Consider the following 13,635-nt stretch of genomic DNA (forward strand, 5'->3'; position numbering starts at 1 on the left):
ATAAAAACCTAACAATTAGAGAGGAATAAGGAATAAAGAAATCGTATCGGGAGACAAGCTAACGAGTTGGCTCATGCAATTGTAAGGTCTTCTCGCTTCTTGACTTGTCCCTCATTCTTTCACTCTTTACCGAGTTTTGTTTCTATTGATTTGTTAAACTATTACCGTGTGTCGGCTCATTAATTCATTCATTCTTTATGGGTTAAAAAAAAAAAATAACTGAAATCCATGCCTGCATTCTTTAAAATTGGAATGTATTAGATAGGTCACACAAATAAAAGTTGTCATAGCAAGTAAAAATCACGACATATATAAATATAGTTCTCACTCTCCTTGATAATTTATAAACAAATAGGCATACTGATACAACAACATGCATTGCATAGGGTTGTAATTAACAAACACCATTCATCTTCTTCTGCAAGACAAATTTCTTCCAAATGGTGGTAATCTCCCTCTGAGACTCTAATTCACCCTTCTTGATTACTTTGGTGCCATTCTTTTCAATCTCTTGAGAAATGGCAACCTTTTGAGCAACCTTGGAAGGAAGAGTGTCAAGCTCATGCATAACTTTTATGATATCTTGAATAAGACGCTCAGATAGTGTGCGAGAGAAGTCCTCCCTAATCACAACACGTAGTACAGTCACGTGCTGAGCATCAGCTGGCATTGTATATGCAGGAACTATCCAACCGAATCTTCTTAGCATTTCAGATATTTCAAACTCATTGTGGTAACTGTTATCTTTCAATGAAAACGCTACAAGTGGCACTCCTATCTCCTTGGAAACTATGTTGAACCTTCCTGTCTTCTCTAGTGCTTCCCTCAGAACACTCATGTTGTCTCTGCAGTTTTCCATTATGTTTTTGTATCCCTGCATTGCATTGCATCCATCTTTATCTTTTACCACTTAACATCAATTATTGAAATTTCAATCTATATATCATTTCCTACTCACCTCATAACCCAACCGGATAAGTTGATAGTATTGAGCAATAATTTGACTAGAACCTATAACACATACAAAGCTTTAGAAGGATGTCTGTCAATTAACTTAATTAATAAAATACTATCAAACTCCAATGATGCGGTACGTACCTTTGGAGAAATTGAGAGTAAAGGTAGGTTGATCAGTTCCAAGGTAGTTGATATGGAAGATAAGATCGTCAGGCAAGTCTTCTTTGCTCCTCCAAATGACCCAACCAATTCCAGCATAAACAAGTCCATACTTGTGTCCACTTACATTTATACTCTTGACTAATGGCAAACGGAAATCCCACTCCAGTTCTGGATACAGAAAAGGTGCAATAAAGCCTCCACTTGCTGCGTCTACATGGATAGGAGTATCCCATCCACTTTCCTTGTTCTTCTCTGTCAACAGATCATTCAAAAGTTTTACATCTTCAAATTCTCCATTCAGAGTAGACCCAAGGATAGCAGCTACACATATTGTGTTTTCATCAACCATTTCAACTGCTTTCACTGGATCCATCACATAATACCCATCTCTAAGCTTTACTTCTTTCAATTCCACTTCAAAGTACCTTGCGAATTTCTCCCAACAAACCTGTACAAACAATTAATACATTTAAGATTGTATATGCAAGCATGTCAAAAACAAACTCAGGACAATAATCATATACCTGAACATTTGCCCCAGTGACAATATTAGGGTTATCGCAGGGCTTTCCTTGAGCCTTTCGTTGTTTCTGCCACTTCCTCTTGAATGCTAAACCAGCCAACATTATTGCCTCTGAAGATCCCACTGTTCCTACTCCAACTGCAGTATCTGACTCTTCAAGTGGGGCATTGAACATATGCGCTATCATGTTTACACATCGGTTCTGTATCACCAAAAATCCTTTTTATTATATCACTACACCCCTTGCGTCATTTTATTCTACTTATTCAATCCACATCTTTACTTCTCAGATGTTAAAGGACGACAAATTATACAAGTCTGGATATGAACCACTCTCAAATTTATTTAAAAACCATAGTCCTCAACAAAAGTAACTTATTCAGTAACAACATCGAGTGAAATTAACTCCAATTTGTATTTGTAAAAAAATGAAAATGTAAAAAAATATATAAAAACCATTAAGTGGTGGAATCACAAAATAAGTATAGAAGGGACCGAACTAAAACCGAGAACCAGTTGGAGATTATGAAACTCTAAAATTTGAGGGCCGTTTGTTTTACCAACGTTTGCTTGCTGTTAGGGTGTGCTGTTTGGTGTTGGAAGAAACTGTTTTTCAAAAAAAAAAAACAGACACTCTCTGTATTTGTAAGCAATTGAAGTTATCACATTTAACGTTTGCTCATGATTTGTTTTTGTTATGTAAGGCTCAAATCGGTTCAGTGGGGGAGTTGGTTGATATTTTGGGATTGTTTAGTGATATATCTGGTCTTCAGATTAATAACAGTAAAAGCGAGATGTTTGTTAGTGGGTTGAATACTGCTCAAAAGGAAAGTTTGGTGCAAAGGGCTAAGTTTAAGCTTGGGTCTCTTCCGGTGAGATATTTGGGGTTACCCTTAGCGTCTTCGAGATTGTCCAGAACTGATTGCCAGGTGATTGTTGATAGGATTACGAATCGTATTCATTATTGGGGGGTGAAATATTTGTCATATGCTGGGAGGATACAGTTAATTACATTTGTGCTTAGGAGCATTCAGACTTTCTGGATGCTTGCTTTTATTCTTCCAAAATCAGTTATTAAAGATATTGATGCTAAATGTCGTAATTTTCTTTGGAAGGGGAAAGGAGAGATTAGTTAGTGGCTTGGAATGATATTTGTTTTCCAAAAAGGGAAGGAGGTTTAGGTATTAAAAATCTTGCTATTTGGAATAAAGCTGCGATTGCTAAGCATATTTCGGATTTGCTTGTGAATAAAGAGTCTTTATGGGCGATGTGGGTTGGTCGGATTAAACTCAAGCTGCTTAGTTTTTGGGGTATTTTATGTCCATTTGATTCTAGTTGGAGCTAGAGATGGATTAATAGGATTAAAAATGAGATTAAACCTTTATTGGGTTATAAGTTAGGGAATGGAAGATTGTTTTCATTTTGGTTTGATCCTTGGTTCAAAGGTAGAAGTTTTTTTGCTATCCTCAATTGATAACTGAAGACAGTGACATTTCTCGGCAGGTCACTGTGATGAATGGTGGCGTCGTATTGTCAGCTGGACTTGTCGAAATGCTGTTGGAAAAACAATTCAAGCTCGGATTAGAAGAATTGCATTATTGCTGTTGTCTATTGGGTGTGGTTAGGGAGAAATAAATTTTATTTTGCCCAGGAACATTTTAGTATTGAAAAGTTTTGGGACAAATTTCTTTGACGGTTAAGAGTCAACTCAATTGTGTTATAGGCGAGGTGCTAAATGTAATCAGTATTTTGATTGGAGTGCTTGGTCTTAGATGACCTTTCCTGAATTTGTTGTATTTTGGAGTTCTTTCTTTTAATATAAAATATATTTTCAACAAAAAAAAAAAAGTAATTTTCAGTTGTAAAAAACAAACATTAGGCAACTAACCAAACACCTAGAACTCTCACTTCTGAAGTGAAAAGCCCTTAAATACCCGTTATTGAGCGAATTTTTTTATTTTATTTATCACCCTCAAATTCATTGTACGTTTACTTGTTTGAAATGTAAATTTAATTAATTCTTCAATTATTAGCAATTTACATTTATTCGGTTGAGGAATATTACATAGTAACAAGATCTGGACCTGTTAATAGATTTGGAATTTAAAAATAATGATATTAATAAATAGTATTTATAACAGTACACCATGTTTGTTTTCCCTCTTTTCAGTTTAAGTTCTCTATTATCTTTTTTTTCATTAATTACTCTTTTCTAATGAGGTATATATTTATAATTTTAGAAAAGTTAAAAACTTAGTTTTATAGATTGTTTGGGCTGAGATCAATTGAACCTTTAAAATATCTAGATCAGTTCTAGCCCAGCTCAATTAATATTGAGAAATATTCAACATCAATTTTTGAAAGAGTATTCTAGATGAGACTAGAATAGAAAAGAAAAATAAAATAAAATTAAAATTGTATGGGTTGATATTTTGTATAACCGACCTAATATGTGGCCTCCATTTAATGGGACACAAATATAAATAGGTATGGGTATTGTTGGTGTGAAGCAAGAGAAAAGAAAAAAAAAAGGTGTGAGTTGTGTGTGTAATGTGTTGGTTGATTTTCGAGTATTAATAAAAGATTAATATTAGTGAGTCCTCCAATAATCAACAAGTGGTATCAGAGCGGGCGGTCAGGGACCGGTACGTGGTCGAGTGCAAGCAAACGGTCAGGGACCGGAAGTCGGGTGCTTCGAAAGTTCACGATTCGGGATCGTGGTGGTACGAGGTATTTTTAACGCACAGTCTGGGACTGTAAAAATTATTGGTCGGTGTTACTTGGTTAATTAAAGGAGATAACCAAGTCGTGATGGCAGACATGTCTACCTCGGTAAGCACTCTGGAAAAACTCAATAATAATAATTATAGTACTTGGAGTACTCGTATGCAATTTTATCTGCTCGGCCAAGATTTGTAGGAGATTGTTGGAGGAAACGAAACAGCGCCTCCGACGGAACAAAATGACCTTAAAAAGTGGAAGGTCAAGTGCGGTAAAGCTATGTATGCTTTATCAATTTCGGTGGAGGACGATTTGCTGCAGCGCATCAAGGATGCCAAAACCCCGAAGGAAGCATGGGATACTCTAGCGGAATTATTTGCAAAGAAAAATGATGCCAAGCTCCAACAACTTGAGAACGAGTTATTGTCGGTCTCGCAACAAGATATGACAGTGAGTGAATATTTTACTAAAGTTAAAACTTTATGTAAAGAAATTTCAAAATTGGATCTAGAAAATAAAATTACTGAGACGAGAATGAGAAGAATTATAGTCCATGGGCTGCGTCCCGAATTTAACGCTCTTGTCACAGCAACCCGTGGATGGGCTAAAGAGCCAAATTTAAATGAATTGGAAAATATTTTGGCTAATCAAGAGGCCCTGGACAAACAAATGTCTAAGGTCTCAACTAATGATGAAGATAGAGCTCTTTTTAGTAATAAGAATAGCAAGGATCCAGATACCGCGAGATCGAGAAATGACAGAAGGTTCAAACAACAAGACAGATGGCAGAAAAGTCCACAAAGAAGGAGTTGGCAACAAGGGGGAGCTCACCATACTCACAACCATAATGAAGAGGACGAGAAGGCGTACCGACGAAAGAACAACCAGTGCTATGTTTGTGGTAAAAGAGGTCACTATGCACGAGATTGCTGGTACAGGAAAGTAGAAGGAAACGTTGTTACATCCACACAGGCTCAAGAAGGAAGCGAAGAAGAGTGGGATTTCCAAGCTTCAAGTGCTATGATAGAGCCAGTGATATGTGATCCAGTCAAATCACCCATAACAGATGGAAAGAAAGAGCAAGTGTTTGCTACTGGACAGCAAAATGAGGAGGAACTAATAAGGCAGCTGGGTTGCCTTCAGCTCCTTAACTCTACACAAAAGATTGAAGATCGTGGTGGTAATGAGGAACCACTCGAGAAGCCTTCCAATGAAGAAAGGAACAAAAGAGATGCCTAACAAGAATCACCAGCTTTATGTGAAACGCCACCAGATAAAAGAGAGGTGAAGCGTCAACAGCAAGCAACGACAAAGACGATGTCACGAAAAGGGAAGATGGTGAAGACTAAGCCAACAGGTTCACCAAAATGGTTGTCACCTAAGGAGAAGGTGAAGTCTAAGCTAATGCAGATGCCTAAGGTTCAAAAGCCAAAGCAGACAGTGGAGCACAAGGCGAATATACCTAAAGATAGAAATGTTATGTCGAGGAAATGTAAGAAAGGCGCTTACAATCAACAAAGGTTCATTAAGAAGGCAATCATCAAGAAGATAGTATTGCTGGAAGCTCTAGTCAAGAGTTTGAGCGAATTAGCTAAGCTAGGGAAGGCTTGGCAATATTGGACAGAAGGTCGACGACAACAACCGAATACAAATTACACGTATGCGTCGAGGCGACGTATGTCGAGGGAAACCAACAAAGAAGAGTGTGTCAATTCTAACGTAGTGGAAAAATCCAATCATGCCATAAACAAAGAGGCATCTTTAAGCAAGAAATGGAAAAATGCTACGAAAGAAGATTTCAGGAAAACAGTTTGGAATGGTTAACACAGATAAACTATTAAAAATCGATGTTGAGGGGGGAGTATTGAGAAATATTTGAAAGAGTATTCTAGATGAGACTAGAATAGAAAAGAAAAATAAAATAAAATTAAAATTGTATGGGTTGATATTTTGTATAACCGACCTAATATGTGACCTCCATTTAATGGGACACAAATATAAATAGGTATAGGTATTGTTGGTGTGAAGCAAGAGAAAAGAAAAAAAAAAGGTGTGAGTTGTGTGTGTAATGTGTTGATTGATTTTCGAGTATTAATAAAAGATTAATATTAGTGAGTCCTCCAATAATCAACAATTAATGCTTATTTAAACTCAAACCAAATCACAAAACTAATTCTTAAGCTTAGCTTTTTTCTTATTTCTTTTTTTTGAAAAATTCTTAAGCTTTGCCTAGTTACGTAGTATTTTTATTATTTTAATTATGAGAAAAAAATTTCTATTAAAGGTCAGTGTAAGTGTTGGCAAAAATGTCCAATATATATAATCGGATCCAACAACATGTACCAAAATTTTAAAGCTGGATATCCTCGAATTGAACTGATGACTTAAATTAATCAAATAGCAGATTCAGTTAAACTTTAAAAAAAAAACATTTGAATACATTTAAAATAATTCAGTTCAAATAATGTATTAGGATAAAATTTAATTCAGTAATTTTCACTTTGACCATATGTTACTGTTATATCTAACAGTATTAGAATTTTTAGGATATAAATTAAAATTATTATAAACTTTAGATTTAATCTAGATCTAATTATAACTAATTAAATTCGCTTGATCATTGTCTGACAGTGAAAATTGCCAAACTTAAATAGAGTGCAAGAATGTCGGCAAACATCTCAAATAAATAATTGTTTTGCTAAAAGAGACGATATCATATCAGAAATTAAAGCTGGTCCATAATATATAAACAGAGAGGGCCCATTCTATATGTAAAAGATAATGGCACATGCCCCCACTCTTGGCTGGTTACTGGAATAACACGATAAGATAATAAATCATATATATAAGACATGTGAGTAAATCTCTGTACCTTCAATTAGAAATCTTCCGGACTTCTAAACACAACTGGATTTACAAAATTCAATTTTTATAGAAAAGTATTGGATCCACATAGAGAGATGGTAGGACCACAATAATTTAAGCATATTTAATTTCATATAAGTTAGGTTAGATATTAATGGATTTAGATTTTAAGTTGGGTTTCAATTTAAGTACATTTTTAACCATTAACCGATCAAACCGGATTGATAATTGGATCACGGATCATTTGATCAGACAAGATAGTTCGGATTAATCGAACCGAATGACGTAATAAATAAATAAATAATATTTATATATATAATTAATTTAAGATTATTTTTATATATTCAAAACAAATTATAAAATTGTCAACTTAAGACTTAAACATATAACGGATAAATGATGTTTAAAATAACTTGAAATATGTCAACATATTATATACGATGAGATCTTTTTAACGATATATTATAAACTCAAAACGGATAAATGATGAATAAAAAAATTGATGGTTAAAGTGAACCATTTGAAATAATTTGGGAGAAAATAATAGAAAATTAAGCATTTTTATTCCACATAAGAAAGAAATGAGAATCTTAACTAGTTTATAAGTAAATAGTCTTTATAAGTTTTTAATCAATTAATACGGAAAATATTCCCTAACACGCAGGGGTACAGTTGAAGGACCATCAGATTAATGATATATCCGTATAATGTGAGTGACGACGAATACCGCATCTTAGACTGGTCATTTTTGCTAATTATACACATTTAGTAAGTACAAATTGAAACTCACAATCGGAACAAAGAATTATTTTGCAAAACAAGCAAATGAAAAAATGACGATAAAATATCAAGTCAAAGCTTCAACTCTTCAATCTTGGGATAACGCAATATGCAAAATAAAATCTTAAATAATGTACGAGTTATTAAAATAAATGTAGCATGAACAGTCATTTTTTCGTACTAGTAAATTTGCATCATTTTTGGAGTACTAGTATTAGTATATGTAAATTATTATTATTTTTTGATGAATTTATTTATATGTAAATTGAGTAGACCGGTTGGTTGAGTGTTGAGTTTTCTTTTGACTGTAAGCTTTACAGGGGGCGGTCGACGTGTGGCCACATAATTGTATAGGCAAGTTATTTAAGTTATTTCATTTTTTTTTTATTTCACGGCTATAAACGCGCTAAACCCAGCCAATCATAGATGTCCAGTTGCCCCTGCACAGTTGGACTTACTTTTCTAATTCGCTCGTGCTTTCAGCATGTACAACTGACACACACAGATTGAAATTGCATATTCACACTTTGCTACAAATTCTTGGGTTAATTACCAAAAAATATATATAAAAAATTTATACATTTAAAAGTTTAAGCAAAGATTCATTTGATTACGTAAAAATACATAATGGATGCACAAGGTTGAGATTTAAAACTATTCTCTGAAAAATTAATTCTTTTTCAACATAACTTTTAGTTAATAGATAAATATCTTCTTTGTTTTCTTTTTCTTTTCTTTGATGAATAATTTTTTTTATTGACTATTGCGGTAGATTTTATAATTTTTTCTTTAATTGTAGTTTGGAATAAGGTGCAAAAATATATTAGTAATTTTACCTCTAATGTCAAAAATTGTGTAAATTTACTCTTAATATTGACCGTAATAGCAATTTTATCCCTAATATTAATAAATTGGGTTAATTTGAAAAATAATTCATCAAACTATTTTCTTGGTCATGAATCTTGTTATCTACACTTCACTTGTTTGTCATTTATCACTAATTAGTATCATATCACAAACACATGATTAGACGTGAAAAAAAATATTTTATTTTGTACGAATTGAATAAAAAAATTGAAAATATTTTACCGATTTTAAAATATTAATCTCCAATTTAATTATAAAATCATAAAAATATGAAATCTTTTTTTTAACCAACATATATGCAATTAGATGCAAAATAAGGAACAAAATGTATACTCCACTTTTTAACGTTTGAGTAAAATTGCTCTTGGCTGCCGACGTTAAGGGTAAAATTGAACCATTTTAGACGTTATGGGTAAAAAAATTCTATAAATATTAGTATTTTTGCACCTTTTATCTTTTGTATTTTTTTTTGTTTCCTCGTGTGGCATATCTTATTATATGGGAGGTTGTCGTTTGTCTTTCTATATGGGTGTTATCAAGTTCTCTTCATGGAAAAACAGATGAGTTTTGTCTATCATCATATAGATTTAGCTTATTGAAAGATCATAAAGTCATTTTAGAAAAAAAAAAGACTATGAAATCGATTCTGTATGGAGTGTGTTGCTTTCCGTTGTGTCAAAAACAATTTCAAGCATTGTCTATTATTACTTTATCACGATCTATGTTATTGAAGATGTAAATTCAACTTCTCTTTTATTTATAAACTAAGAATTTTCCAACCTAGTTGGGATGTCTAGCCACCTAATCGCATCCCAATCTTTCATGCAAAAAATATTATTTTTCATGAATGAAATAATTATTATTTCTAAAAAAATGTTTAACAAAGAAATTTACACAAATAATAAGAATAATTTAATAATTTTTATTACTTTTATCAATGAAACATTACGTGCTGTTCATAAGATAAATTTTTATGTTTGTTATATATTTATTTTAGTATTTAGGGTGGAATGGGATGGGATTACACATGAATCACTTATTCACCTAATAAATACTCTTCGAATGCATATTCTTTTATAAAAATTATATTATACAGTAAAACCTATATATAGAAATACATTTAGGACCGGACTATTTGTATAACAATTGGAAGATTATTAATACAGTTTGATAATAGAGGTTATTACCAAATTGAAATTGGATTTTTTTATAACAAAATAGAGGTTATTTCTATATATATATAGTATTTTTATATATAATAAGTATTAACTATTAAATAGATTTTAAAAGATTGATTACTGTAAGGTAGTATATTTTTGTAAAATTAAGGGGTTATATGAATGATAATTTTTATTTTTGATTATGGGTTGACTAGCACTATTGAGTTGACGTGTTTTAAAAAAGAATCCAATCCTCTTTTAAGAATCAAGAATTGTTCTTTGCCGTGTGCCCTCAAATATAGAGAAATGTTAGAATATCTACATCCTATATACTAGGTTTTGAAAATGATTGTACCAATTTTTGGAAAAGTAGTATTATCTTGAGCAAAAAAAACAATTTGGACACTTCATGGCTTTTTTTTTTTTTTGGAAAACACACTTCATGGCTTTTGAAACATTAAAAAACAAATGACATTTTTAAATTTTTAGGGGACAAACTAAAAATTTATTTTTCTGAGGGTCTAAAGTAAAACTAATAAAAAGGTGATCTTAATATTTAATTATCCGTAAGAACTTATTTAAATAATAATTACTGTACAAATTTTTTTAACAAAAAAAATTAACCTAGAACACGAACAAATAAAAACATTTTATGGTTTTTTCTGGAGAAGTTTTGAATTAGTTCCTAGGTTATTTTAATTATGGCTATAAACTTTGGATTTCTCTTTTCAAAAAAAAAAACTTTGGATTTCTTTGTCAATTTCGGTACAAGTAAAATATTTTGTCATGAATAACGTTATAATTTCATATTTCTTTTCCAACTTAATCATAGTAATATCTAATCATCAACATAAAAAGGATACAATTTAACTTTAAAAGTCACACTAAAGATTTCCGTAAGTGATTAAATAAAACTTACCAAATACAATCATATTATATATTGCATCATATTTTAGTAAAATAACATTTGTGCAACAGTTTTCAAAAAGAATTATGAAAGCGGAATTCGCTAGTTGACCAAATTGAAGCCTGTAATAATAAATATAAAATTACATTTTCCAGTAAAATTATAAAAAAAAAAAACAAAAATTGTATGCGCACGAATCCTTTTTACATAAACTCTTAAATCTCTCCATTTTCTATATGGTTTTCAAAAAGAAGTATGAAAGCACACTGTTATTAGTATCTAGTATACTATATATATGAAAAGCTGAAAAGCAATCGAATATTGATTTTAAATTTAGATCAGTAAGTGGTCATAATCATGGTTAAGGACATTCCAGCACAAGTACAGTTCACAATTAAAAGTAATACTTACGAATTAAGAAGCAAAACTAAATAATTAAGGGAACTAACCTGCAATTCAGTGGTAACAGGGTATTCATCCATGTCAACGTAGTTCTTGTTGATGGAATCCATGATAAGCTTATCGCACTCAGGTTCCATCCAAGTGGTCACAAAAGAAGCAAGATTAAGCCTAGGATTTCCGTCTAGCATAAGCTCATCGTTGATGATCTGATACGCTGCTTCCTTGGGGATCGAGTTCTCCGGCATCTTGTACCTGATCGGAAATGGAAAACAGACGCCATTATTGCCACCGTACGACGACGATCGAATGTTCATCGACAAAAAGAAAGAAGGCAATAAAACGTCATATTATGTCAGAAAATTGTGAATTACCGGGGAAGTGCAACTCGAGCATATCGGGAACCGAAGGTTGAGGGGACGGTGACGTTAGACGGCTCGGATGATGCCTGCGAGAGAACCATGGTGGAGAGAGAAAGGATTGAAGAGAGAGAATGAAGATCTGGAAGAGTGAGGCAATTAGAGTACTGGGGTGGGCCTATTTATTAAATTGGATTGTGTTTGGGACGACGAGAAAAATAAACAAAATTGAATATACCAATTGGATATTTAAAGGGAAAAAAAACTATTCTGCTATAATATAAATAAATTGATTTATGCTAAGATATTCATAAATATAATAACTGCTGTAACTCTTCATGTTACTAGTATTTGTTGTAACTCTCCATTCCTTCCTATAAGTGTAACTATTGTAAATTCCTATTTCATTATTTCATTATGTAATTTTCATATATTTAATATGCTCTAGCAGTAGTATGATTCTGAAGTATTTCTATAGAGAAACCGTTAACACGACATACTATATTTTCAATAGGGCTCTAGTCAGACTTATTTTGAAAAAAACTCTTATAAACTATGGAAAGTGCAAAAACCTAAGATATGATGCTTTATAGCTTTTAATTGTAAATATTTTGTATTGAACATTAAAGACAATCTTTCTAAGTATGATTCTAAGGCTGATGAAGCCATTTTTCTTGGCTATTCAATATTTAATATGAAACATAAAGATATGGTCCGAAAACCAATCAAATGTTGCCACGTGTCCAAGTACACACTTTGTAGCCTATAAATAGCTTGAGAATCAGAGCTAAAGGCACGTAATCACAAATACGATTTCTCGTTTAGTTGCTTTCAAGTTACTTAATACTTTCTCAAGTATTTTTTCTGACTTAAGCATTAGAGATGGTTCACCGGACCTCCTATCCTTTTTTCTGACGATTGTTCATGTTTCAGGTGATTGAAAACAACTAAATGGCAAATTGTGGAAAGAAAGATATTAAGTACTAAATAATTGTTGATACCCCGGTAATATAAATGTAAAAACTATATATTGGTGCATATTTTATAAATATTTAATAACATATATTTATAAATATTATTAATAAAAAATATTAATTGAATTAAAATAAAAAATATTTACGTAGGTGCATTTAAAGGTTAATGCGACACATTTTCCGCATGCAACTTATTTTTTTGGCAACCGGGTGATTGATTGATTACATTTACGTAAATTGATGGAGTTATCTGGACATTTTATGTAGGGTTTTCAGTACACTTTGAAAGTTCGGAGATCCAATCAAGTTGTTTGGATAGGTTCAGGATGCAAATGATGTATTAAACCGAAATAAAATGTTATATGACATGTGAGACCCAATAAAATAATGTGTGATTGTCTAACTATTAGAAAGATGTTTTATTGAAAGTATTTTATAGTTGAAGAATGCTTTTTTCGGTGATGTGACATGGTTAGAGGGCAACCCTCCAACCATTATAGATGCTTTATTATTGTTTTATACTTAGCCCTTGTTTGCGAGGGAGTTAATGGAGATGAATGAGACTAATGGACGATTGAATATCACATTAACTTTGTTTGTGAGTTGTTTTTGGAGAAGTCAATGAAGGTTAATGGAAGTTAAATGTTTACTTCCTATAACATCCAAACTCTACTCTCCGAATCGGGGGTTAACGGAAGTAACGTAAAGTTCATTAAATTTTTTTATCTCTACAGAGTAAATTTAACCTTTATTTCCCTATATATTTAAACTCCAAAACCAAGTTAAACTTTTAACTCTGATTTACAGACTTTTACTTCGCAGATTTCACAATATACGAAGTAAAAGTAATGTTCTTAAGCAGTATTATCTTCGCAGCCTTCGCAAATTGTAAAAAATACAAAGTAGTATATAACATTCAAATCATAACAACAAGATTGCAACAATAATTCTAACATTAAAA

The 13,635-nt window shown here is 32.2% G+C and overlaps 1 protein-coding gene across 1 annotated transcript; it reads right to left on the reverse strand.

Moving 5' to 3' along the window:
* Window positions 1-216: 216 nt before the first annotated feature.
* LOC136203176 (glutamate decarboxylase-like) lies at window positions 217-11,900 on the reverse strand. Its single transcript, XM_065994265.1, has 6 exons — window positions 11,716-11,900; window positions 11,392-11,596; window positions 1,644-1,844; window positions 1,099-1,567; window positions 959-1,011; window positions 217-874 (listed from the first exon to the last, which is right to left on the reverse strand). Exons 1-6 carry the CDS (start codon window positions 11,802-11,804, stop codon window positions 395-397), a joined length of 1,497 nt encoding a protein of 498 aa, XP_065850337.1. The 5' UTR covers window positions 11,805-11,900; the 3' UTR covers window positions 217-394.
* Between the last annotated feature and the right edge of the window lie 1,735 nt (window positions 11,901-13,635).

This window comes from Euphorbia lathyris, chromosome 1 (assembly GCF_963576675.1).
Source record: "Euphorbia lathyris chromosome 1, ddEupLath1.1, whole genome shotgun sequence".
NCBI classification, from domain to species: domain Eukaryota; kingdom Viridiplantae; phylum Streptophyta; class Magnoliopsida; order Malpighiales; family Euphorbiaceae; genus Euphorbia; species Euphorbia lathyris.

Bases quoted from the DNA above. Each gene is read 5' to 3' on its own strand.
- LOC136203176 (XM_065994265.1), bottom strand. From the start codon at position 11,804: ATGGTTCTCTCGCAGGCATCATCCGAGCCGTCTAACGTCACCGTCCCC. The intron at 1,568-1,643 runs GTATATGATTAT...TTGTTTGTACAG, and splicing joins TCACTGGGGCAAATGTTCAG to GTTTGTTGGGAGAAATTCGC. The intron at 1,012-1,098 runs GTACGTACCGCA...TATGTGTTATAG, and splicing joins TACTCTCAATTTCTCCAAAG to GTTCTAGTCAAATTATTGCT.